Source organism: Halictus rubicundus, chromosome 6 (genome assembly GCF_050948215.1).
Source record: "Halictus rubicundus isolate RS-2024b chromosome 6, iyHalRubi1_principal, whole genome shotgun sequence".
Classification (NCBI taxonomy): Eukaryota; Metazoa; Arthropoda; class Insecta; order Hymenoptera; family Halictidae; genus Halictus; species Halictus rubicundus.
The window spans coordinates 51,227-78,755 of NC_135154.1; the positions used below are offsets into that span (position 1 = coordinate 51,227).

Genomic DNA, 27,529 nt, shown 5'->3' on the forward strand with positions numbered 1-27,529 from the left:
AAATATCATTATAAACAAAAGTAGTTCTTACCTGCCAAAAACATAACTTATTCTCCGTACAAGAGTAACTAACTAGGAACTTGCCCTCAGGTGAAAATGCTAGTGCGGTTACAGATGCAGAATGCGCAGGTACTGTCTGGCATTTAACATTTCCTCGTAATTCGTATAGGGCGAGTTGACCATTTCGACTACCTACTGCTATCCTACGGGTCGCTGGACAATGACTCACCTAAAGAAAATATTCAATGACTTTTGGTCGAAAATCAACATATACAGGGTATAAAAGGAAATGTAAAATGTTGTAACTTCGACATATGTTCAGTGAATCCAGCGAGGATATGTTAAAAATGTTTTGCGTTTATTGAATGTAATTATTTCCTAAAAAATTGATGACGAAGTTTTATCGTTAGTTATACGTGGTGTTCGAATGTCAGTGCGAGAAAATTTAATTTGTGATTTTAAATTGTGATTTTGGCTCCATTTTTTAGTTATTAAAATGCAGCAACACGACCAACAGAGGTGTACGTTGCATACGTCATAGAGGCGCGCGACAGTTATGTTATCAAGTGACAGATACATTCTTACCTTGGTTCTCATTTGGGGCCCCCGCGAGGTGACAAGGCTTTAATAGAAATGCCCTTATGGATTTTAACGACTAGGCAGGTTCAATGTCGTGCAACGGTTAATTTGTGAATCCTCAAAACATTTTCACCTCGCTGGGGCCCCAAATGAGAACCAAGGTAAGAATGTATCTGTTACTTGATAACATAACTGTCGCGCGCCCCTATGACGCATGCAACGTACACCTCTGTTGGTCGTGTTGCTGCATTTTAATAACTAAAAAATGGAGCCAAAATCACAATTTAAAATCACAAATTAAATTTGTCGTGCCTCTATGACATACGCAACTTATACCTCTATTGGTCGGGTTGCCTCATTTTTAATCTTCATTTTTATCTTATATTATCATGGGGAACCACCCCTTACATTTTCTCCCACCTGTAGTCGAACACCCTCTATAGATATTATAATAGCTCTACATTTTAAATGCTAATATTTAAAATCAAAAGTAGAGAAATGATTTTGGTATAAATGTCATTTTGATGAACTTACTTGATTAAATCTACACACTGCTGGAAATACATCGTTTAATGATTTGGTTTTCAGATGACCTGGGTCCAAACAATGTAAAATAATATCCATGACCTGTGAACATTGATTATTACTCATTAAAGTTAGAAAATTTGAAACTTTGCATATGCTTGAAATATAATATAAAGTTTCAAATTTTCTAACTTTAATGAGTAATACTATTCCTACCTCCACTAAAAGGTCGTTCATTTCACTTTGCATTTTGTCGATTAACTGTTCAACAATTCTGAGTATTTCTGGTTTTGCCTTAGCTAGAACGCTTGCACCCATATTTACATTTAATGTTTGCGCATTTTGTTGCAATGTGTTGTATCTGGCTACCTCTCGTGCCATCGTAGTAATGAAAGCAGCAGGTCTGGCAGTAGCTATTAGAGTTAAAGCGTGACGTGCTGTACGACATGTATCTGCCTGTGGTGTAAGCGGAAGACCATAAGTCATGCTCGGTACTAGTTTATCTGCATCGCAACACATTTCCAGAAGACCCAACAATACCTGTATTATCGGAGAGTGAAATTAATAACTGCTTTTTGCCTATATACTATTGAATAGTATTAATAAATGATCGTTTACACCTTTGACACGTCAAGATAAGGTTCCCAAACGGTAAAACCTCTACCAATGAGATCAATTGCTGCTCTTCTTAAAGCAGTATGTAAGGGTAATTTTGGCGAGTGAGGTGCATGTAATAGATGCGTAAGTGCCATACTGGTATGCCTAGCAAGATCATTATTTCCTATTCCAAAACCTTCTACAATTGAGCTCTTTCGCCTTTGATCATTATCTTTTCTATGATTCATAGTGGCAACATCCTGACCAAATTCAGCTCCAATTACACCTAATAATACAACCGCTGTCGTCTGCTTCCGTTTAAGTTCTGCTACGCTTGACGGTTTCCTAGCTGTATTTATTTTTGCTGATATGAGTATGTACAGTTTGCATATCTATATTTCTAGATAGAAATCGAATAAGTATAATTTAATATATTAAATACCTTCAGTTAATTCCTCTTCTTCATCTTCTTCTTCTTGATGCGATTCTGCTGGAGGTACAGGACTACCAGATGCTGGAGGACTTTGGTTCTGAATTTGTAGTGCAATGGGTTCTTGAGTACTATACATTGGTAAATACTGCGACCAACTGTCTACAAGTGTCTTTCTTCCTTTTGGACCCATTCTAGTTAATTCAGCGAGCAATAAAGCTTGAGCAGCTTCACGAATCTGAAATATTACCATCTTGTCTGAGTTCATTCATTAGATCCCAGATAGCACCGTACATCAATAGGATTTCCGTTTCATGTTCAGAACGTCCGAACGTCCTACGTCTATTTCGGACATTCCTAGAACGTCCTACAGTACATGGGACCTTCCTACGATATTTACAGAACATAACGAAAACGTATAGGGAACATATGGACATTATTGGGATGTCCCAGTACATACAGAACGTCCAGTACGGACGTACATCGGATGTACATAAGATGTCTTTGTGCTATTTGGAATGCATTTTGCTAATAACTAACCTCAAGACACTGATGTTGCCATCTCCTAGCCATCATTTCGACTTGAGGTCGTTTAAACGTCTTTGCACCGCCTTGTGCAGTTACTTTGTCAGGCAGGAGCACACAATGTAGCGTCGCTAACAGGGACCAACCTTGTTTAATCTGTGCCTGCTGTGCTGTATAAATTTCCTCATTTTCTTCTTCGGCTTTATTCCAACTTACTGCTGATCTATTACCAGGCCTATGTAAAACATAAAAATGAAATCTACTCTACATTTCAATTCTTTTATAAAAAAAAAACAGCGCTAACCTATGCATTTTTCGATTCCTTTCTTGTTCAGGTACAAAAGTTGCATTGTTCATTGACATTAAAGTATTTGCCAAAGCAACTAATGCCAACAAATGATTACTAGTTAATGTGGTAGATAGCTCCCAATGTGCTCTTGCCGTGAATGCTCTGGTAAGCCTCTCCTGTCTAACTAATTCAACTGGTAAACGTTGTTCTAATTGAGTTGTGGGTTCACCAACTGGTTCCAATTGTGTCTGCCAAGTTGGTAGCAGCAGTGACATGTAGCCTACAATAAACAATAATGAATAAAGAATTATATGTATAAAGATACGCCTGTAAAATTCTAAACTTCCTACCTCCTTTAGACAATACTCCAAATGAAACGGAAACCATGGGTCTTAGTAAACCTAGTTTCCCTTCGCAGACACGATCCAAATCTGGATCTAAACCCCACGAATGTAATAGGCTTAGTATGAGCTGAGCAACTTCCATAGTTGCGTTTGGTTCATTAAAAGCTCCGTTTCGTTTTAAATTGTTTTTTGCAACATCACTACTATTCCAGTTTTCACCTGTAAAAATTTCGAACGTTAGACATGTATAAATTGATGAATATGCAATCTGTGAAGTGTGCATTGACAAAATGAAGTGTAATAGGAATTTAAATGTTAAAGCTTTCCATATACTCTATTCTAAAGGCCTTCTCAAATAAACATGTAAAAAACTACTTCACAAAGGAGAAATTAATTCGTTTTAATTTTAAATATTGGAAAGTTTTAAAGCAGCATGAAATGTAAAAATTAAAGTATTAATATAAAACAAAAACCTGAAATATATGAGACATGTATATTATAAATATTAAGCTTGAGCAGTCAATACACAGGGTGAGGTACCTAAGACTTTCCCCGAAAATATCTCCGTTGTTTTTAGTAATACGAAAAAATGTTTCAGGAAGAAAATGTTTGGTTCAGTGGGGCGATTATTATAACGGGGAAGTTTTTTTCTCCAGGTCATATTTTCCGATATTTTTTTTTTAATAGAACGACTTAGTTTGATTAGTGTAATATTATGGCTAATGAAAAGACAAATTCAACCATGTTTAATATATTGACCTTCAAATGACTTCCGAAAGAGTTATTCTTCAAAAAGCTAACTTAACGTACATAGACCAAGTTCATGCTTGCGGTACTCTACTAGGGTTCCGTTGATATAAATACTGAAACATTATCGAAAAGCATCTTATATTTACAAACTACCGTACTGTCTAGCATTTTCAAGAATGTGTTCAAAATGGTAGTGGTTTATGCCGGTGTATAATTCTTAACACGCTTCTCTGACTAAGATTTAACTGTCTGGCGTTTTCAAGTGTACTAATATGTGGATTATCAACTACGGAACCTAAAATGCTCATTTCATTATTTACATTTGTTTTCGATTTATTTCGTACACGTTCTTTCTTCTCTACACTTTCAGTTTCTCGAAAAAGCTTGAAGACGCTTCTGATAGTTGGAAAACCAGGATGTCTCTGATCAGGATATGTTCTTGCATGGTGTAATTGAGCTTGCACTGTGTTTTGTCTACATTCGCAGTAGACGATTACAATATCACATTTTTCACCGATCAAATATGACATTTCAAAACTGAGACTGAAATAATATTGATATAATATGACACAAAGTGCTGCACGATACGGCAGTTTGTGAACAAGAGATGGCTTTCGACAATGTTTCCGTATTTAAATCGATGAAATCCTAATAGAGTATGGACATGGTCTTCGTACGTTAAGTTATGCTTTTTGAAGAATAACTCTTTCGAAGGTCATTTGAAAAAACGATGATGACCTTGAAATATCGGAAAAGGTGACTCACCCTATACATATATAAAATATCTATATGTCTAACAACCAACACTCTGTATGTATATCTGAATTTTATGTAATATACATACAGTTAGTCTCATAACACTGTCCAACACCAACAAAATTTTGCGATACCTGTTGGGTGATTCTTATACACTTTGTCATCCTAAAACCGAATCTGAAAGTAGAATTGCTCCATCACGCAACGTTTTCGAAAAATTTTGGTTTTTGTAAAAATGCCCGATTTTGATACGAAACGACGTGTTACGCAAATACTAAACACGCGAGAAAGTTCAAATTTGAGTCAAGAGATAGAGGGGACTCTCCTCTACATATTCATATAGTCAATTATATTTTTATGGACTTCCTAATAGTTGTAACTGGTTGTTAAAGTTTGAAAATGTACCAGCGTCGACTACGCATAGCGACGGCCCTGGCGAGTCGCGAAAAGGCTGCAATGGCCGTCTGGCGCGAACGCGTCGCGCACACGCTGTCAATTAACATTTTCTGATCCTTCTCGTACATTAAGGGAACCAAATACTTTTCGTGAATGGTTTCTTTACCAGAAATGTCTGTAGAATGCATTCCTGTATAGTAAATTCCTGCTAGATAAAGGATTTTTCACATAAATACAAAAATAGAGCGTACAAAGTACCCGCGTCGGCACATTTTCAAACTTTAACAACCAGTTAGAACTATTAGGAGGTCCATAAAAATATAATTGACTATATGAATATGTAGAGGAGAGTCCCCTCTATCTCTTGACTCAAATTTGAACTTTCTCGCGTGTTTAGTATTTGCGTAACACGTCGTTTCGTATCAAAATCGGGCATTTTTACAAAAACCAAAATTTTTCGAAAACGTTGCGTGATGGAGCAATTCTACTTTCAGATTCGGTTTTAGGATGACAAAGTGTATAAGAATCACCCAACAGGTATTGCAAAACTCGAAAAAAGTTTAATTTTGTTGGACAGTGTAATTAATGGCACACACTTCAAATTGTACACCTTTTTTATAAATGATATAAGTGTGTTTAGTCTGAATAAGAAAAAAAATGGAGATAGTTCCTTTTTATAACTTTTTTATTTGAGCTTGTAACGAAAATTAAAAAAATTGTAATTTGTAGATTGATATGAATTATGCACATGCAAATTGATTGAATGGATTATGAGTTCTAAATCTTTACAGTTTTATCCTATTATTCGACGATTTTCAACATTTTAATCGTTTATAACTCGTAAACCAACAGACCAATTTCGATGAATTTTTCAGCATGTACATAACTTATATGAATCTACAAAACACATTTTTTAAATTCTCCTTACAAGCTCAAATAAAAAGTTGTAAAAATCAACTTCTACTATTTTTTTTTTTTTTTTTTTTGGAATTCAGACTGAACAACATTTTTCATATATATTGTCAACACATATTGTCTAGTAAACTACTCCATCTAGCTTGGCAGAAAAACTGAAGTCGTTTGGTCCATTTATAAACAAGTTATTCTGATTTAAAATTTGTGCCATTAATTATAAGACTGACTGCAGTAATACAGTCGGGGACAAAATTAAGTAGACATCCTTTAAAAACTAATAACTTTTTAAAATTCGATCAAACGACTTGAGTTTTCTTCTAGATGTTAGAAGGATTAGTATACTAAGAAATGTGTAAAAAAATTTGTTTAAATTGCTATTGCTCGGAATTTCGACAATAAGAATGAAGGTCACGATTTTTAACTTTTTTATCGGTGCCTATGTTACGTATAGAGACGTTTCTCCACGTTCATTTCGATTAGAAGTTCTAATCTCTTTTCTGAGAACGAAAAGCGTCCCAACAGGCCCCTTGTTTAATGATTGTACTCCGGCTGGACGCAGCTGGCATGAAGCATGATTCAGTAACAGCACCGTACAATTTCTTAATATGGAAATCTTCAAAACATTCCCTTCTGGAACGTTTTGTCAAGATAGTCTTTGATAGGAAACATCCTGGCTAACCCTTCGTTTTACCACTTTAAACAAAAGATCCAGCTGCAAACCTTTAAACTCACTAGAAACAACAAATACGAGTACGCGACTGTAGAATAAAACAGATACATTTCCCTCTCATTTTTTAGGGTATATAAACCCATTCATTTTCATCCTCTTCGGTTCAGTCGAGAAGCGGTTCAGAAGTAATTCGGTCGCGGTATAGTAATCGTGCAGTCACGTCGCGTTACACGCGTAAGAGTCAGTTCTAGTGAGATCGGGTAAAAGTCCCTTTCGAATCAAACGTAACCTTATAGATTCCGGTAGTTCGTGAATATTCTGTTTGGCTTTCAACAATCGCTCTCCGACCCCGCATTGCCAGTGCGTCAACACCGTGCAGCATAGGTAACAATTTCTCCAATTGTGTACTTATCACATTCATTCGCGACACAGACAACTACACATGTAATTACCTTAATTCAGAATATATTTGTCTTGTTTGTTAACTCGCGTAATCTACAACCCTTAATTATTGCCCAATATCCTAATCTAATAATTGAACGTTCCCACATGATACAATCTTACCGCTCGGATTGTATCAATTAAGATATACATATATAAGTTACGAGGCTAACCAACCTTAGATTCAAATCAACAAAGATTTCAATATTAACTAACAATCGAAACCATATTCCTGGGGTAACACCCCTCGCCGGCCTCTCGCGTTGCTCGCAGCCCTGGCTCGTAACACCTATAATAAAAATTTAAAATATGCCTTTTGTAGATCTAAGTTATACACATGCATCAAGTTTCATCGAAATCGGTTAACACATAAAAAAGCTATAAGCATTGAAATATGTAAGAATCTTTGAATATTGGGCTTACGATAGATTTAAATTGCAGTTTCTCACAATTTCTGCATTTTTAATTATTTATAGCTCACAGTAATCTAAATCGATTTTGATAAAACTTTGTGCATGTACACACAACTTACTTATTTACATCTACAGAAGGAATACTTTAAAGTTTCGTTACAGGCACAGATAAAAAGAACTTAAAAATCGTGACCTTCATCGTTTTCTTCGCAATTTCGAACAATAGTAATTCTTGATTAACTTTTTTATACACTACCTAGTAATAATCCTTCTAAAATCTCAAAAAAACTCATGTCGTTAGATCCAATTTAAAAAAGTTATTATTTAAAGGGTATCCACTTAATTTTGTCCTCGACTGTATATTATAATATGTATTACATACACAGTGTAGAACACGAGAAATAGAACAATTAAATATCTCAGAAAATTAATACAGAAGGAAGTATCTAAAACGAAAGTTGTATTGTTTAGCACGGGAAATATGATAATACCCAGTACGCAATATGCTCTTGATTTGCTATGAATTTGCAACCAAAACTTGTCTACAAATTCCGACCCACCTATTTCCGCATTGTGCCAACTTACAATTTGGAGTCAGTAGAACAACCCACACCACCGCGGTGAGTGGCCGAAGAGCTCGACAGCCGTCGCCGCCACGACATTGTCGGCTATATCGGTGTGAGACCAGAAGACCACTACTAATCCAATTACAAAACTTCTTTATTTTTTTATGAAACTTTCAGTAACATATTCATGGTATTTTTTTATTAAAATGAAACCAAATATGATATAATTCCGATGATATTTACTTGTGTAATGAGTGATGAAAGTTTAATGGCACGAACGCTTAATGGCACGTTTTCCAATAAATTTGGCAATGTATTTCTTAAGAACGTATCATGTCCTTGACCAGTAAAAGTGTCGTCAATGAAACAAGGCCCAATTATTTGTTGTCCTATAATTTCACACCACGCATTAATGGACCAGCGTCTTTGATGATCAATTTCTCGTAGCCAGTGAGGATTTCGTACTGACCAATAATGCGTGCTATATAAATTAACACGCCCAGAGAAGAGAAAAAAAGTGGATTGATTTGTAGCTGCTCTTGAGCCCATCCACAAAATCTAACACGATTTACATAATCCATGTCATGTAATTTCTGGTGAAGGCTAATGTGGTACGGATGATATTTGTCACGAGTGAGAATCCGTGATGTACAACTTTTGCTGACTTCAGATGCGCGCTGAATCTGACGTACACTGATATGAGGACTGTTGTACCATTGCAACAACGTTAATTTCATTATCTTCATCACTACATACAGGTTTTCACGATTCATCTTACGAACAGTGAGACTTCCAGTTTCTTTTAATTTTTTACACAATCTTTCAAAAATCTTGTGTGAAGGGCATATGCGGTTTGGATAACTTTCACCATACAAATTTCGAGCCACAATTGCGTGTTTCTTACTTTCTTCATAAATTAGAAGCATCTCTAATTGTTCTTCAAATGAAAATTTCATATTGATTATCTTATGTTCACTAACTGAGAAAATGACTGACACTGAGAGACGTCGAAAGCCTACTAATGTTTACATTTGACGTAGTGAGCATATCTTTGAATACGTACCATAATGAAAGTAATAGAATGAAAACCGTCAAATATCTCAGCAACGGTAAGTTTTAGGACAAATACACTTTAGTACTTTTATACTCGGATACGCCAATCTATCGGATACTAATAACTCGGAAATCTAGCATAAAAAAATTGGACATTTCAAAACTAACGTGACCTCTATATCTTCTCTACGCCTCCACTTCCAAGAATATATTTTATACCATATTATGTAGTTTCTTAAACCCTACAACTTCTGTAAGTAACATTTTCTCATATTGTTTGAAATAACCAAGATGTTCAAGTGGAAAGAGCTCGTGGGACACACTGTATGTAATTCCGATGATATTTACGTGTGTACCGAACGATGGAAGTCTTCCCATAACAATTACATTAACGGAAAATTAGTGTAAATGTGATCCGAATTATATCGCGTTTGGTATCATTTTAATCAGAATAATGCCACAAATATATTGGTGCAACTCTTATAGAAAAATAATTAATATTAAAGAAGTTAAATTTTTTATTTAAAGGCCTGCGCTCACGCGGGTTTTGATCTGTGCCGGCGGCGGCGACTCTCCGCGTCTCTTTCTTTCCCATACGCTGTCCTTCTCTGCGTTCCAAACTTTCATCGCTCATTACATAAGTAAATATCATCGGAATTATATCACATTTGGTTCCATTTTAATCAGAAAAATACCGCGAATATGTTGGTGAAAATTTCATAAAAAACTAACGAAAAATAAAGAAGTTTTGTAATTGGATTAGTAGTGGTCTTCTGGTCTCACACCGATATAGCCGACATTGTGTGGCACACTCCTCGGTGGCGACCGCTCTCGAGCATCGCTGTCCATTTCTCCGTGCAACATTGTATCAGAGACGGACATTTTCTCAGTCTTCTTGTCACTAGCGCTTCGTGGTCATAGGTTTTTTATGACTTGTAGACGGATATGAGCGGGATATGATTTCCAGCGTGCCCTGTGTATTTCAAATGCGACGCTCGGCGAGAACCTTGGATTTCGTATAAGAGTCAGTAAAAAGAACGGCGGGACTGACTCGTAACGAGAATTCACAGTATCGTGAAAACTCGTTATTGTCATTGTTTTAAGATTTCTAAATATTTAAATTATTGAAAATACATAAAACTTAACATTAAATAAAATTCCGGTTTCCCTCCTACAGGAAAGTATACCCCGATTTTTCCCGATCTTTACTCTTACAATTAGAGCAAGATAGGTGCGCTCTTAGTACGACCGACCTACCCTCTTCACAACGGCAAGGTTTGGTCTCGATATGGCATGGAATTTCGCCTGCAAATTTTGCACTCAAATACGGAGACATCTGTTTTCACATTAGGTTCGGAATTTGTCGACAAGTTTTGGTCGGCAAATTCATAGCGAATAGGGACCAAATTCTGTTCCAAGCATGGTGTTGGCACCAAAATGACCGCCTTTTGTTCGCAAAGTACGATTACAAACATTGATCAAAGTACACTCGAAGCAGGTTTGGCTGACTGGGTAGAAACGAATCATTGTTTGGCATTACTTTTACGGTTATTTGAAAACGAACATATTTAAATTTATAACGTCGTAATTAACATCAAAAGGAGTTTAATGACCCGATTTATAACGACTTCGAATGTATGATTCAACTGTGCTATGCTTATCTTGACATCAACTACATTATTATGACGTTAAAGGTACATAGTGCCATTTAAAACATATATCGACGACTTTTAAATAGTTTTTAAAATAATGTCAAATAAAAAATGCGTTTATATTTTGTTTGTCCCTTCGAACTGTACAGTTTTTACTTTGAATATTTTTCATGATTTTCGATTTTAATAGGGATATGCAGGTGTTTTCTTTTTCTCGTAACATATTTTGTATGTACACTGGCCCACAAAAGTATTCAAACGCTCTTTAAAACAGTATAAACTTTTTTAAAATCGGACCAAACCATCTGACTTTTTTTGAACAATTAGAAGAATTGAATTACCGAATGATGTGCAAAAAAGATTTTGAAAAAATTGCAATTGCTAGGAATTATAAGAGCAAATAAAAAAGGCACTTTCCAAAACTTTTTTATTTGAGCCTGTAATGAAAATTTTAAGTTTTAAATTTTAAAACTTTTAAATTTAAAATTTTTTTAAAATTTTAGTTTTGTAGATCTATGTTATTCACACGCTGAACATTTCATCGAAATCGGTTGACGCAGATAAAAACAGCACGCATCGAAAGATGATAGAGTCTGTGGATTTTAAGCAGAAACTGACCAAAAGTGAAAAACTACGATTTTCACCACTTTTAACTACTAGTTGCCCGTGTGTATATTAATCGATTTCGATAAAATTTTCAGCATGTATATAACTAACATAGATCTACAAAACGCATATTTAAAATTTTCATTACAGGCTCAAATAAAAAAGTTTTGGAAAGTGCCACTTCTATTTTCTCATGTAATTCTTACCGATGGCAATTTTTTCAAAATCTTTTTTGCAAATCATTTGGAAAACCAATTCTTCTAATTGCCCAAAAAAAGTCAGGTCGTTTTATCCAATTTAAAGAAAGTTATACTGTTTTAAAGGGCGTTTGAATACTTTCGTGAGCCTGTGTATGTATACATAAATTATTATTTTTTATGTATTTCTATAAATATATGTATAAGGTAATCAATTACAATAGGGGCAACTTCTCCGATTTTAATGATCTTGAAATATCCCAGTTAGTCAAATGCTGTTTCGAGAAAATTTTGCGCAATGTTTGTATCAAACTTTGCGAGCAAAAGAATTGCCCATTTGATACCATACCCTGCTTGGAGCAGAATTTGGTCCCTATTTTGCATGAATTTGGCACCAAAACTTGTCGACAAATTCCGAGCCAAATGCGGAAACAAATGGATCGGAATTTCAGTGAAAATGTTGCAGGAAAAATTCCATGCTAAATAGAAGCCAAACCTTCGCTACGTAATAAAGGGCAGGTCGGTCACACTAAGTCCTTGCTCTACTAGTATATATCGGGCAAAATCAGAGTAAACCTTGCTGTAGAAGGGAAAATAGAATTTTATTTAAACTTCTAATTTATATAATTTTAAGTTTCATGTATTTTCAATCATTTAATTCCGGTTTCCCTCATACAGCAGGGTTTACTCTTAGGACAATGTTAAGTTCGCTCTTACAAGAAGACATCGCGACCTTCGGGATACCGATGTTGTTGAAAGTTCGCACACTTATAGATTTCGTTTTACTGTTCACGAGTATATACCGTTATAGGGGCAGACACTGAATAGTTTGCGAGATATTGACGATTAAAGTTTCTTTGCTTCAGTGAAATACAATATTCTTTCCAGGTTACAACAACAATCGGCATGGCGTGGTGGTATCGTGTCAAGGTTCCACGCGGAATACCAGTGTTTAAGGGTGCCGGCAGGCATTTGGCCTTGACTGTCATGCTATGTTACGCTGTACCTTTTTTTTTCTAGACATTTTACGTCTTAAATAAGTAAGTAATCAATTAAAAATGCATACCACCGTGTTTATACATGTCTTTGCTACGTCCGTCCAGAGCCTTTTTTTCTATACGAACACTAAATCTCTCGAAATTAAGAGAATCTCTCTGCAATATACGTATATGAACTTGCAAGGGTCAAAATTTTGACAAATTGACGCTCCAATATTGCAATGAGCAGTTTAAAAGTGGTCACTTGTGTTTCCTAAAAGTCCAATCTACGTCTGTACAGAGCCCAAATTGCGAATTTCTACCTCATCGTGGAGTAATTTGTAATATTCGACAGAAAACTCGCTTTCTGAAGCAAGTATGACGTCACAAGATGGCTGCCGCAGTGAGATTCTCTTAATTTCGAAAGATTTAGTGTTCGTATCGAAAAAAAGGCTCTGTACAGACGTAGCAAAGACATGTACAAACACGGTGGTATGCATTTTTAATTGATTACTTACTTATTTAAGACGTAAAATGTCTAGAAAAAAAGGCAAGCGTAACATAGCGTGACAGTCAAGGCCAAATGCCTGCCGGCCCCCTTAAATCCTTCGACTACCTCAATTTTTATTTTTAAATTTTATTATATTTTATATTTATGAATCATTTATCTCGATTTATATGTATATTATTAATTTCAGTTAATTTTACGCATAAAATTGCAATATTTTTATTTTTTAAATAAAGTACATAAAAAAGGTTCTTATTATTAGATGCATTGAAGAAAAAGAATTCAGAACTAATCATTACAAGGAAATTCAAAATTTACTGCGTAGACGAATGGTAAGGAATTGTAACCCGAAGTTTTAAAACCGCGTCGCGTCGTGTTCTCAAGTGTTTCCACGATCTCAAGAGCTATGTTTGTTTATTTCTACGACAAATACCATTGATGTACATAACAATAACTGTACGTATTCTAATCTAACTATGCTATTTATAATGAAATATGCAATTTTATGCGTGAAATCTAATTAACTTGAGATAAATGACTCGCAAATATAAAATAAAATTGAATTAAGAGAAATTTGATCAATCAACAGGGTTTGAAGCCTGGTCATTTGCATAAAAACTGAACACTCTACCATCACGCCACGTCGGTTCTTGTTGCAACCTGGAAAGAATAATATTTCACTGAAGCAAAAAAACTTTAATCGTCAATATCTCGCAAACTATTGAGTGTCTACCCTATAATGGTATACAGGTTGGTTTTAAATATCTCTTCAGGGTATTGTGATGCAAAAAGTATTTATTACGTAATGTGCATGGTGCCAATGGACCAAATATCTGGCAAGAATATTTTTTTCCGAAGGTAATTTTTTTCGGAGTTATCAAGGTCATCGGTGTTTTTTGATCCATAACTCCATTTTTTTTATTGCATCATGTAATTGATCGAAAAATATATTCAGATATGTATAATAGCATGACCTTGAAATGACCTTGATCTTCAAAAATTAAAGTTTTACCTAGAACTGATGTCTATCGAGATCGTAGGCTTTGACCAAGACTACAATCAAGACCTTGAATGTAAATAAACATGTTTACTATCGCAATACTGATGATACCTAACGGTTTTAAATCCCGAACGGTTTCAATTTATTGATCAGTGTATCGACGTACAGTTTAATATGGTATTCATTCACGGTAAAGCTGATCATTGTTTAAGAAGCGGTTCGAATGTACAAAGATAATTTTCCAAACCGTAATTATCCATCACGTTGTACTTATGCAAAGGTGACCAATAATTTCCGTGTAACTGGTAGTGTAATACGGAAACTTCAAGAAGAAAAATTTCATCCCTATCATTTACCGTTACATTAGGACCTTCGTGGAACAGATTTTTTAAATCGTATGAATTTTTCTCAGTGGGATTTACAGCGATATGAAAATGATGGATCATTTAAAAGAGTACTATTTACTGATGAAGCGTCTTTCAAATCTAAAAAACATGCATTATTGGTCAATTGACAATCCACACTGGCTAAGATGAATGGATAAACAAAGACCGTCGAGTGTAAACGTCTGGTGTGGCATTTTAAATAATCAAATAATTGGTCCCTGTTTCATGAACGGTACTTTAAATGGAGAAAAGTATGCAACATTCTTGCAAAATGAGCTACAAATGCTTGTACATGATGTACCACTAGATATACATTTAAGAATGTAATATCAGCATAACGGTTGCCCGGCTCATTCTGCACGCCTTGTCAAACAAATTTTGGATTTTAAATTTTCAACTCTATGGATTGGTTGTACTGGAGTTATAGGATGGCCACCGCGTTCACCAGACCTCACATCAACTGGACTTTATATTGTGGGGAAAATTGAAACAAACAGTTTATAATGAACTACCAACTACACCAGAAGACCTGGAGAACCGAATAGTTAGAGCTTGTACTGATATTAATTCCGAAACAATTGAAAGATCTGCACAGTTGGTCATTCTAAGTGTGTCACCGTAGAAGGACACCATTTTGAACATCTCTGATGATAAGAGAAAGTGAGTGTTGTTTTAACAGTTAACACACACACACACGCGCGCGCGCGCGCGCGCGCACATCTGCTGGTCGATACGTTAAGTATGATAAAAAATATTTTCTTCGCATTCATAGGTTCAGGAGTCGTGGCCGAAGATATTCGACATCAGTTTCAGGTAAAACTTTAATTTTCGAAGATTAAGGTCGTTTCAAGGTCATGTTTTTATACATATCTGGATGTACCTGTCGAACAGTTACACGATGCAATACAAAAAAATGTAGTTATGTATCAAAAAACACCGATGATAACTCTTGATAACTCCGAAAAAAATGACCTTTGGAAAAAAGTATACTTGCCACATATTTGGTCCATTGACACCATCACATTACGTAACAAATATTTTTTGCATCACAATAACTTGAAGAGATATTTAGGTGGCCTTACTCAAAAGAATCACCCTGTATATTCGTAAACAGGAGATCGAGATCTATAAATGTTCAAAGTTACAACACCATCGATATCCCAAAGGTCATGATGTCTCCTTGTTAGTGTGTCCGATCTGCCCCCTATAACGAAGCCAAGGTTGGGCCTCGATTTGATCTTGATTTGGCATGGAATTTTGACTGCAAACTTTGCACTCAAATACCGAGCCTAATCTGGAAACAGATGGATCGAAATTTGTAGACAAATTTTGATGGCAAATTCGTAGCAAATTGCTTACTGTGATGTTGTCAAGGTCGTCATTCTCAGCTATTTTTTCCTATACATGTTACCGCCGCTCGATCTTAGTTTTTTAGATATTGGCAAAACACTGTTAGGATGACTACAGCAAACTCTGCCTTTTTCCAATGACTGAATTTGTCTTTTATGGCAATAGAGGGGCTCCTCCCCCTTCCCTGCACCTCTACCAAAAGAAATCTAACTCAGACCTAACCCAGACCTATACTTATATTTATGTTTCTAAAGGCCTCTGGACAGCCAGACAATTCCGACTGCAAGACGCAACAGCATCTATGGGAACTTTACTACCCTAAGTAAGGACGGCGTATTACCAAGGTAACTTCTGACCTCTCATCGACCCATGACTTTTCCGAACCTAACCGAGACCTAACCCAAATCAAACAGTTTTTTAAAAATATCTCGGAAAAGTTGTTCAGAATCAAACCCCAAATAACATATTTGAAGCTCATCAAAATCAAATTTTGGTTAAATCCTAGTTAAATCTAGGTTAGATTTCCTCGGTATAAGTTGAGATCCCCTGTCTTACCTATTCGTGTTTAGAAACTGAAACGTGAAATAGGTATCCATACGCAAAACATAGAGCGTATTTTGCGAAAAACAAGAGCTAATATTCCCCGTTACGGAACTGGAAAGCAACACTATATTAGATGTATGTATAGCAGAATTTTTATTTTGCAGACGACAATCAAATAATTGCATTTTTCGACATAATGGCAGAAATATTTCGGCTTATATAGCATTACTAATATAATGGGTTAAACTTTGCCTTAGGAAACCAAAAAATTTTAACATTTTTTTATTTAATCCTGTAGATTTTGGCGAGAAAATTCAAGTTTCAATCCTAGGAGATCACTGGTTCAAAAGTTATGTATATGTAAAAATGTATGATTTTCAACGTTTTTGACAAACAATGGCGCCACCATGTTGCTATGTGGTGACTGTCGCCCATCTCTTAAGAGTCAACGGTAGTCACGTGACTTTTGCAGAGTCAGCAGGTCGGTAACTGCTGTACAATTTCCGTTCAGAACCTTCAGACACAGACTTAAGGTCACAATATTATGTGCCGGAACTATAATCGGATTTCCAGATACCGCAATTTCCCTTAATTTCGGCTTATCCGAAATAGTGGAAAAACTAATAGTGGAACCTCGCCGCAATAGTAGCTGATGAAACAGATGGATTTTACATTATAAAGTCCATCAACTTGTACACTATATGTATCTAGCGGCTCCGCTCGTTAAGCGATGCGCGACGGTTACTACATACCAACATGATGGCACGTTACCTGTCTAAAACGCTAAAAATCGTACATGTTTACACACCTATAACTTTTGAACTAGTGATCTTCTAAGATTAAAACTTGGATTTTCGATATTCACGCCAAAACCTACAGGATTACATAAAGAAAGTTAAACATTTCTAGTTTCCTGAAGTAAAGTTAAGCCATATAATGTACTAGTAAATTTAGACCAATACAACTCAAAATTAATTTCAATTTAATTTAAATTTAATCCAAATCATCTCCAACAATCGATGCGACCGAACAAAATGTCAAACATATTTTTATAAATATCTCATTAACTAAAGCCGAGCGGCGGTATAGGAAAAAGTTGTTCAGAATGATGACTTTGACAACATATTTCAAGGTCATTGAAATCGGAGAGATCGCCCTTATTGTAATATAGTATAGTATAATATGTATGTAGTATACATACATAAATAAATAAAAAATAACTATAATTTAGAGATACATGTCTTTGTAAAAACATAACTAGTGTCCTATAGGTACATGAAACGTTTACAAATCACTTTATGAAAATATTATGTAATATCGTTTCTTTACTCAAAGATGATATAATCATAAATGTGCAATTTGTGTCAAATGAATAAATGCCAAAGCATTAAACTAACGTGTAAGTGCATTAAAACAAAAGTTAGTGTACATACTTAATAATTTATATTGTAAACGTCAAATTAAAGAATAAACACGAATTTTATAAAAAAAAAATAAGCAGATATTAAGAAACGTAATTTCGAATCTAAACGAACGAAAAGAACCCATGCGAAATAATTTTAACAGCAGAAACTACAATGATTTCATCATTTTCCTTAAATCATGGCTAACCTTTGCCGTCGAGAGTCGACGGCTTGAGGCCAACGCTTTCCACCTTGGCCTGAATTTTAGTGTGTACGTTCTCTGCACCCTCCTTCATTTTAGCCAATATACCTATAGAAAGAAATTGGCTTTAGATACTATAATAATCAAACAATGTTCTGAACACAAATCTTTTAATTAACAAACTACAACTGAAGTATGGATTAACAATGGCAACATCCTAATATTATGCAAAATCAATAAATCAACGAATCAATATAAAAGAGTACTATTAATTTGAAACAAATCAAGAGTACAAGGCTTTATATAAACTTTCACTAAAACATATTTATCAAGTAAATAACAAAAATATAATGAATTGTAATCGTTCACAGTTATGATACATGGATTGAAGATCTGATTGCAACAAATTTTGAGTTCTACTTGGACAAACGTCTAACATTATCTAACAAACAAAATTGTTTCAAAGTTCAAACTATATTTTGAATATATTGTACCTTATATAAACCTACCTACATTTATGCACATGCAATTACGCAAGAAATTTCTGTATGACCTAACCCTATTTTTCAATTTTTTGCAAAACTTCCACTATACAAAAATATGTACACAAACTACGATTCATAAAATGAAACAATAACAGAGCACGATACCGTGACGATCCTTTTCCTTTAAAATTCGTTCAACATCGCCTGCTTTATCCTTGACACGACCGAAAAAGTCTACAAATTGGCATGTTATTGTAAATGTTTTTCATTAATATACATATCGGCTAATTTCCAGTAGTAATATTCACATGTATTATAGAGATAATAAAATAAGTTTTAACCTGCAATTTTCTTGTGAGCATCTGGACTGGCAGATTGAGTAAGGGCTGCAACCTTCTGATACTCTGATGCAGAAATTAAACCCTGTGCTTCCAAAGAACCAGGTGACATAGCTCCGTACTCATCACTAAGTAATTGAACTACAATATAAAAACGACAGGAAATGCTGTTATATAAAAAAAATAATTTACTATCGCATACCTTGTTTACAAATAAAATAAAAAATTTAATACCTATTAAAGCTTCTATGTCAAAAAATAAAATATGACTTTCTGGATCTTTGGGATTACTCCTGAAGCCTTGAATCATTAAAGGTGCGCCTTTCGCTTTTATTTGACTTCCATGGTCTGGTCCGTGTCCGCCATGAAGTTGTTGTAATTGATGCAACCCTCTTTGTGTTGCATGCCTTATAGCTGATAGGTTTCTGTGTCTTAAGCCTCTGAAGAAATGGAATCAAAAATGTAATAAAAAATTGCTCTCCAGGATCTTCTCCAAAAAATTCACTCAAGATTCTCACCATCTATGTTGCAAGATTTCATTTACCTAAAAAAATGCACAGCAGGATTGGCTAAGCCTAATTCACCTCCCGCAGCTGATCCACCAGATGCTGTCATTGTATTTTCGTCACAGGCATAGAGTACTTCTTCAGCAATAATACCTGTATTAGTTTTATTTATGACTTTGCAATATCATAACTAAATATGGGTCAAGAAAAACTGAATATAAAACGCATGCACACCATGTAGTACACGATCTAAGTGACCAGTCTCCATTTGCCATACATATACAGCCCCATCCGAACATCCCACTATCATAAAGTCATCCAGTGGTCTCCACTTTATTGTAACAACTGGAAATAGATGGCGAGAAGCAAGACAAACGCATTTTCTTTCCGCTAAGGATAATAAAGTCACACTGTGATCTGATGCAACACTGCAAACGCATTTTTGTATTCTAGGCTACAAGGAAACAATCACATTATAATTAAATAAAAATATAATAATAATTTCAACAACAAAATAACATAATGGAGAATCATTTACATATTATACAGGTTGTTCCATCTACAGTGTTTACTCGATTTATGTCTAAAACACGGGTCTAGCCAGGGACATATATCGGTCAGGAGGATTCTTCGGCGTGGATTCTTTGATCCCCTCACAGGGTATACCCCGCAGCAGTGGAGATAGTTCTGGGACTTTTATCGGCTAGGCATTTGGGACACGTATAAAGTAAACACTGTAGTTCGCGAATTTTGAATGTTTCTCTTATTTCCGATATCTTAAAAATGTATCAGAGAGAAAGACTCACAAGGAGAGGCCACGACCTTCGGGTCCCGATTCGGTTGAAACTTTGCACACTTATAGATCTCGTTCTCCTGTTCACGAATATATACCATTATAGGGGCAGATACCCAATAGTTTTCGAGATATTGACGATTAAACTTTCATTATTTCCTACGTAATGCCGTATTTTTTCTGGCCTATACCAAGAGTCGGTGTGGCACGACGGTAGCGTGCCAAGTTTTCAACAAGACGACCAGGGTCGAGTCCTGTCGACTAACGCATTTTTTAAAAATTTCATTATGTTTTATCATTGCATATTTATATTATTAATTTCAATCGATTAAATATCACGCATAAAATTGCATTTTGAATTACAAATAACATGTATTTATTTACTAATGACAGGATTATTTACTATTATTATATATTAAATGATAATTAATAGTAATTAAATAGTAATAGTAATTTATATATTAAATATATATATTAAATTTTAAGAAGTCTTTATAAATATCTTGTGTTAATTTTCCGGATTTCGAACAAGTTACTATTGCGTTTCTGTGATGTGACATAAGTTCATCTAGCTTTTTTTGAACAAGTGCGGTCTTTACTCCCTTATATGTTATTGTCCTTTCGAACGTTGATTGATACTGACTTCCTGTCTGATCTGTGGTGATTATATAATTTAAATGGAATTGCGAGGTGATATATTTTAATGCTTTCCAATAATTTTCGACGGCCTCCTATATTTTATCAAAATGAAACCGGTACTTATCATTATATGCATTGAAGAAAAAGAATTTAAAACTAATCATTAGAGGAAAATTAAAACTTTATCACTGCGAGCACGAATGGTAAGTAATGTGACCCGCCATTTTCAAACTGCGTCGCGTTCTCAAGAGTTTCCTCGATCTCAACAGCGTCTCCAATGTCACTGTTTATTGACAGTTTATATTGGGGACGATAATGCAACCAACGAAGATCCGAACTGCATTTTCGATTGAAATTAATAATATAAATATGCAATGATAAAACATAATGAAATTTTTAAAAAATGCGTTAGTCGACAGGACTCGAACCCTGGTCGTCCGGTTGAAAACTTGGCACGCTACCGTCGTGCCACACCGACTCTTGGTATAGGTCAGAAAAAATACGGCATTACATAGGAAATAATGAAAGTTTAATCGTCAATATCTCGAAAACTATTGGGTATCTGCCCCTATAATGGTATATATTCGTGAACAGGAGAACGAGATCTATAAGTGTGCAAAGTTTCAACCGAATCGGTGACCCGAAGGTCGTGGCCTCTCCTTGTCAGTACAAGGGAATAAATATTGTGATAAGCGAAAAATTTGATTAACCCTCATCCGTCCCTCAGTTTCGCAACTTAATGTGTCCTTCATGTCCCAAAGTCCTCTAAAATGAATCGTTAAATAAATTATACAAGCGAGCCCCTGCGATGTTGTCTCTAAATCGGCCGGGCGAGGCGCGGCGTATTGCTTGCCTCGCCCGGACAAAGTTCTACGAATTCGAACTACGAAAGCGTAGTTCTCTTTATAAGACCTTTACCCTTGATGCAGTGGAATCTGAAATTTTTTTTTTGACTTCTAACAAAGGAAATATATACGCAATTTTCTACAAAATGATATGCAATTAAAAAAAAGTTTAAGAGTTAAAAAAAGAAGATACAAATTTTTCGTTAATGTTTATTGATAAAAGATAATGAAAGTTCTGAAATTTCAGAAAAATTTTGTAGACATTGTTCTGACATTTTTCTCAATGTTTTCGAAAACCGTTTGTTTTACGAAAAATAGTAATGGGACACAAAAGACGCAGACTTTTCAGATCTATAGGTTTTGTCTAACAATACCTTTCGATACAGTCAATAATTTAGAAGATATTGGAGAAAAACGATTTTATGAACATTTAATTAATTATTTGAATATTCATGGGCCCGAGGGCACCTTTTTCTGTTATCCGATCGGGCTCAAATTTTGCACAGATTTTTTTTTATTAATTGCAACAATCCTGGGGGTTGCCGTACAAAAAAATTTTGAAAAAAATTGTATTCAAGAGTAAATAAGAGCCATCCTAGTGTACACAGTACGCTTCATTTTACTATGTGACGGTATTTAAGCGTGAATGTATATTTAAGCGTGAATGTACTCTAAAAAGTATTGATACGTTGACAAATCAAATGTTCTTCTCTGACATGTTTTTGTACCAAAAGCACAAAAACTTTAAAGATGTTCACCTCAAGCAAGATATTTTGTACAGTTGATACTTAGATTATAATTGCAAAAAAAAAAGAGATGTTGTACATACACTGCAATTATCAGGTGGCACCATTAATTGTGTAATTTCACCAGCATGGACACAAAACCTATGAATTAGTGTACCAGCATAAAGATCCCATAAACAGACAGCAAAATCGACAGAGCCAGAAACAAGATGTACTCGATCATAGCGCGGTGCAGCTCCATGTGGATATAAAAGACAATTTACTCGTCCAGAATGGCCTAAAAGTATTTGGTGTGGAGGCCAATCTATAAACAATCAAGTAATCGAGTAAAAAGAACAAAATATGAGCATATCAATTTTCATTTAAAATAATTTTATTAGAATAGTAGTATTTGGAAAGTTAGAGTTATGCGAGAACCCGAAAATTTCGGGTACCCAGAGACCAAAAGTAAGTTATTTTTTATTCAAATGGAAGTTAGGTGTTAGTAATTATTGCAGAAATTTTTCGAAAAATGATGTAATTAAAAGATTTTGGGCTGAACTTGTGGACCCCCCCCCCCCCCCACCTTTCGACACGCGATCATTCTATTTGTTTTGACATGCTGAGCACGAAATGTAATTGTCAATTTTGGTGCAAATGAATAATTTTCGAGATATTCGCGAAAAACTACCGCTACTATTACATCAATCCTGCGTATACCTACGCGTCCGTGACGGCGCATAGTGAGCGGAAATGCCATTTTGGCGCTCTAAAAAAATAACGTCTGAAGCGTTAGAGATAATTGAATGAAATTTAATAGGTAAAAAGGTAACATTTACAGCTTCAAATTGCAATAAAAATCAATTTGAATTTAGACGGTGTTTATTAATTACACAGGATTTAAACAAATTGCAGAATAAGAGGAATTAAATATACCTGTTCCTCTGTATTAATATTTCTGAAGAAAATCTGTAATTTCTGGTAGATTTGTTGCAAGTTGTCAAAAATGAATTTTTTTGCATCGTTTCGTCAACAAATCATAGTTCATCACAGTGTAGTCGGTGCGAGATTCTATTAGGTTCCGGCTAACATATGCATACTTAAAGTTCAAATTTAAGCGAAAAACTTGTGCTCACGTGAAAAAACTATAATTCTTAAAATATAATAACAATGACTTGTTTTAACACGTTCACGACGGGGCCGTATTTTGGCCGTTGTATTTGTACCACCGGTGGTACATTACGTCGTGAACGTGTTAAAATCGTTTTAAATCCTAGAAGATTTCGTATTGTCTAAACCCAACTCAGCTATTCCTAATAGTTTTCTTTTAAATTGCACTTGAATACTGGGAAAATCATGTGGAAGGAGACAATTTCACGTTCTTAATTTTATGTTGGAACTTTGCCGGTCTCCTGTGGGTCGCGGAGGGGAACAACAAATTTTTTTCGGATTTGCTTCCTTTGGAATGTTCTTAAAACATCCCCATACCTCATTTATTTAAAAACAAAAATATTGCCCATTTTCGAGCGCCGATTGCGCGTTTTCGCCCACTGTGCGGCGTGCCACAACGTGTATTCAGCATAAGCCCTCCATTTTTCTATTCCTCAGCGCGGCGGCCAGCAAGCAACGTATACATATAATGGGCGAACTTGTTAAAAAAGAGCGAAGTGAGCGAGCAAACTTTACTATTATCACATTAAACAATATAACATTATATTATAGAATTTGCTAACAAGTAGAATTAGTATTGGTTTGGGTTAGATTCTTTTCGAACGAGCAAAGCGAGCGAGTAAACTTTAAAATTCTCATATTAAATAATATAACATTTTATTATAGAATTTGTGTTTAAAGTTGAATGTTTAAAGTTCTCACATTCTTCAATATTAAAAATCCCAGAAATCCCGAGCTCTCTATATTCTATACAGAAAACACCTTTTTAACAAGTTCGCCCGTTATATGCGTTGCTTCCTGACCGCCGCGCCACGCTGAGGAGTAGAAAAGAGGAAGGCCTATGCTACATACACGTCGCGGCGCGCCGCACAGTGGGCAATTTGGACAAAATCGGATTCAAAATCAAGGAACTTTCGATAGGAATGAGGTAGAGCGGTGAAATTTTTTTAAAATGAAAACTGCAACTTTGTAGAATATGGGAAAAATAGAGAGATTGTGGTACGAACGTTTTTTAACCTCGAAAAAATTCATTAAACGCGCACAGATTCCAGAAAATTTTAGTTTTTCCAATACCACGCGCGGAAAAAAATTTTTTTTAACATTCTATACATTTCCCATAGATTTTTTCACGCTGATTTCAAATCTGGTCTCAAAATTTGTCTACGACCTCAGGATTTTGTAAAAAATAGATTTTTGTGACAAAAACTAATGAAGTCATTTTTTCGTTGAAATGATTGGATGGTAATAATCTCTCTATTTTTCCCATATTCTACAAAGTTGCAGCTTTCATTTAAAAAAAATTTCATCGCTCTACCTCATTCCTACCGAAAGTTCCTTGATTTTGAATCCGATTTTGTCCAAATTGGCCACTGTGCGCCGTCACGGACGCGTAGGTACATATATGCAGGATTCATGTAGTAGTAGCGGTAGTTTTCCGCGAAATCTCGAAAACTATTAATTTGCGCCAAAAATGACAAATACATTTCATGTTCAGCATGTCAAAACGAATAGAATGACTTAGGTCACGTGTCGAAGGGGGGGGGGTCATAAGTCTCACCTACTTGTATTTTGGTTACGACGTAACCAATATCGGCAGTTTGATTTTTGTTCTGATTACGACGTAACCAACATCAACCACGGGACTTTTATTTTGGTTACGAGAAATATCAATGCCGGAACTTTTGTTTTGGTTACTTTCAATCATCGTATATTTTTCAAACTAATATTATTAATAATTAGTATCTAACACATGACGTAAAATTAATTGTAGAATTTATATATTTTTAAGGAGGCTGTCTCATGTAAATGGGTCAAAATATCATTTTGTTTCATTGCATTTTTTGAAAGTACAGTACCATATAGAAGTTCATTAAAATGACAAACTTATGACGATTCCAGAAAAACGATGCTTCGGAGTAGCAGTGTCGATACAAAACTTTATAGGCATTTTTCTCGAAACATACTTGTTCACTTGGCGTAGGTACAATCTCAAAACTACATGGCCGATTGGTCTAAAATTTTAACAGGCTACTCCACATTACTAGTCGCTATAGCCGGTACCAAAATAATTTTGTTACGTTGAATTTTTGATACTCTTTTACTTTAAAAAACTACCGAAAAGGTACAAAATTTCAAAGTGTGTTCTTTACACATTCGCCATTTTGCCAATTTTCAAGATAAATTATTATTTGGTTTTTCGGATTAATCATCTCGATTTTTCTGTTTTAGTCCACCCTAAGATTTGGAATCGTCTACTCCAGTAAGACACGATTTTTAAACATGTCTTTATTTGGGCTAGATAGAACCAAGAAAGATGTTATTAAAACTATATAATAATTGTCCCGTATGACCAAAGAGTATCTAAATCAATTGCAAAAAAGAATTTGAACGTAGGACGTACATACTTTTAAAAAATTTTTGAAAATCGATCAATTTTGAGCGATTACATGACACAGCCCCCTTAAAAATATACAAATTCTACAATTAATTTTACACCGTCTGTTAGATACTAATTATTAATAATATTATTTTGAAAAATATACGATGATTGAAAGTAACCAAAACGAAAGTTCCAGCATCGATATTTTTCGTAACCAAAATAAAAGTCCCGTCGTTGATATTGGTTACGTGGTAACCAAGATAAAAGTCCCGTCGTTGATATTGGTTACATCGTAACCAAAATAAAAGTCCCGTCGTTGATATTGGTTACGTCGTAACCAAAATAAAAGTCCGCCGTCGAACAAAACTCGAATCATCGATAATGGTAAGGGTCCAAGAAGCTCCAGAGCCGTCGCGTCGCCGCCGAGAAGTGTGAACATGACACGGGTGGGGTATATCGGTGTGAGACCAGGAGAACACTACTAATCCAATAAGAAAACTTCTTTATGTTTCATTATTTTTTTTTTATGGGACTTTCACCAACATATTCGTGGCATATTTCTAATGAAAATGATACCAAATATGATATAATTCCGATGATATTTCTGAGGACAGCGTATAGAAAAGAAAGAGACGCGGAAAGTCGAAGCGTTCGGGAAAGATGAAAGACTGGCGTGAGCTCAGGCCTTTAAATCAAAACTGAAACATTCTTATTATTAATTATTTATTTATGACACTTTCACCAATATATTTTTGGATTTTTTCTGATTTCTGAAAGGCCTGAGCTCACACCAGTCTTTCATCTTTCCCGTAAGCTTCGACTCGCCGCATCTCTTCTTACCCATACGCTGTACTTCTTTGCGTCTGAAACTTTAACCGTTCATTACACAAGTAATTATCATCGGAATCATGTCATATTTGGTATTATTTTAATCAGAAAAATGCCACGTATACGTTGGTAAAAGTTACATAAAAAAATAATGAAAAATAAAGAAGTTAGCTTCGCTATCCTTTTCTACGTTCGCCACTCCACATTTTTTTACGTCCCGACCCAACATTTTCTGGTTCTCATGTTCATCTGTAATGAAAATATCTTAAAATGTACATTTACTTTACCATCATATTGCTGATGATTGCCATGAAGCAATTGAAGCATAACTGTTTGTGTCGCGGGAACAATGATAATACTGCCGTCCTCGCGACCAACAACTAAACGACTTTGTTGTGGTAAATATATGCTAGCTGTTAACTTTATTCCATGTCCGTCTCCACTATCTAGTTGATCTAATATACCAACTGGTGGTGGTTTCATTTCTTTCCAAGCTGCTGTAAGACTTGTTTTTACTGCTGGGGGCAAAGAGAGAGCTGTTGAGCGATCATTTTGACAAACTTGAGCTAGTTGAGTTGTTACTTCTGGCACTGTCCAAAGAACAACAACACCCTCACTATCACCACGTAATAAATATTTTACTGTTTTACTCTGCTTTTGAACTGTAACTAATCGCATTGCTGGTGGACACGATAAAGGCTAAAACAAAAACATAATGTGATAATAACTTTGATTTTTATATGGTTG

At 35.2% G+C, this 27,529-nt stretch overlaps 1 protein-coding gene across 4 annotated transcripts in view; it reads right to left on the bottom strand.

The window, feature by feature from the left end:
• Window positions 1–27,529, bottom strand: part of Rbcn-3b (WD repeat-containing protein Rbcn-3B) — a 40,952-nt gene that overhangs the window by 3,799 nt on the left and 9,624 nt on the right. For 3 of the 4 annotated variants that reach the window (XM_076789287.1, XM_076789284.1, XM_076789283.1), the window contains 16 exons: window positions 27,070–27,481; window positions 22,509–22,729; window positions 19,637–19,856; window positions 19,441–19,555; window positions 19,131–19,336; window positions 18,900–19,037; window positions 18,724–18,792; window positions 18,080–18,181; window positions 3,296–3,508; window positions 2,961–3,225; window positions 2,672–2,891; window positions 2,144–2,369; window positions 1,725–2,065; window positions 1,321–1,644; window positions 1,114–1,206; window positions 32–229 (listed from right to left, as the gene is read on the bottom strand). In XM_076789287.1, the coding sequence (XP_076645402.1) occupies window positions 32–229; window positions 1,114–1,206; window positions 1,321–1,644; window positions 1,725–2,065; window positions 2,144–2,369; window positions 2,672–2,891; window positions 2,961–3,225; window positions 3,296–3,508; window positions 18,080–18,181; window positions 18,724–18,792; window positions 18,900–19,037; window positions 19,131–19,336; window positions 19,441–19,555; window positions 19,637–19,856; window positions 22,509–22,729; window positions 27,070–27,481 (3,363 nt within the window). The remainder of the gene's footprint in view (window positions 1–31; window positions 230–1,113; window positions 1,207–1,320; window positions 1,645–1,724; window positions 2,066–2,143; window positions 2,370–2,671; window positions 2,892–2,960; window positions 3,226–3,295; window positions 3,509–18,079; window positions 18,182–18,723; window positions 18,793–18,899; window positions 19,038–19,130; window positions 19,337–19,440; window positions 19,556–19,636; window positions 19,857–22,508; window positions 22,730–27,069; window positions 27,482–27,529) is intronic. The other variant, XM_076789285.1, reaches the window with a different exon arrangement.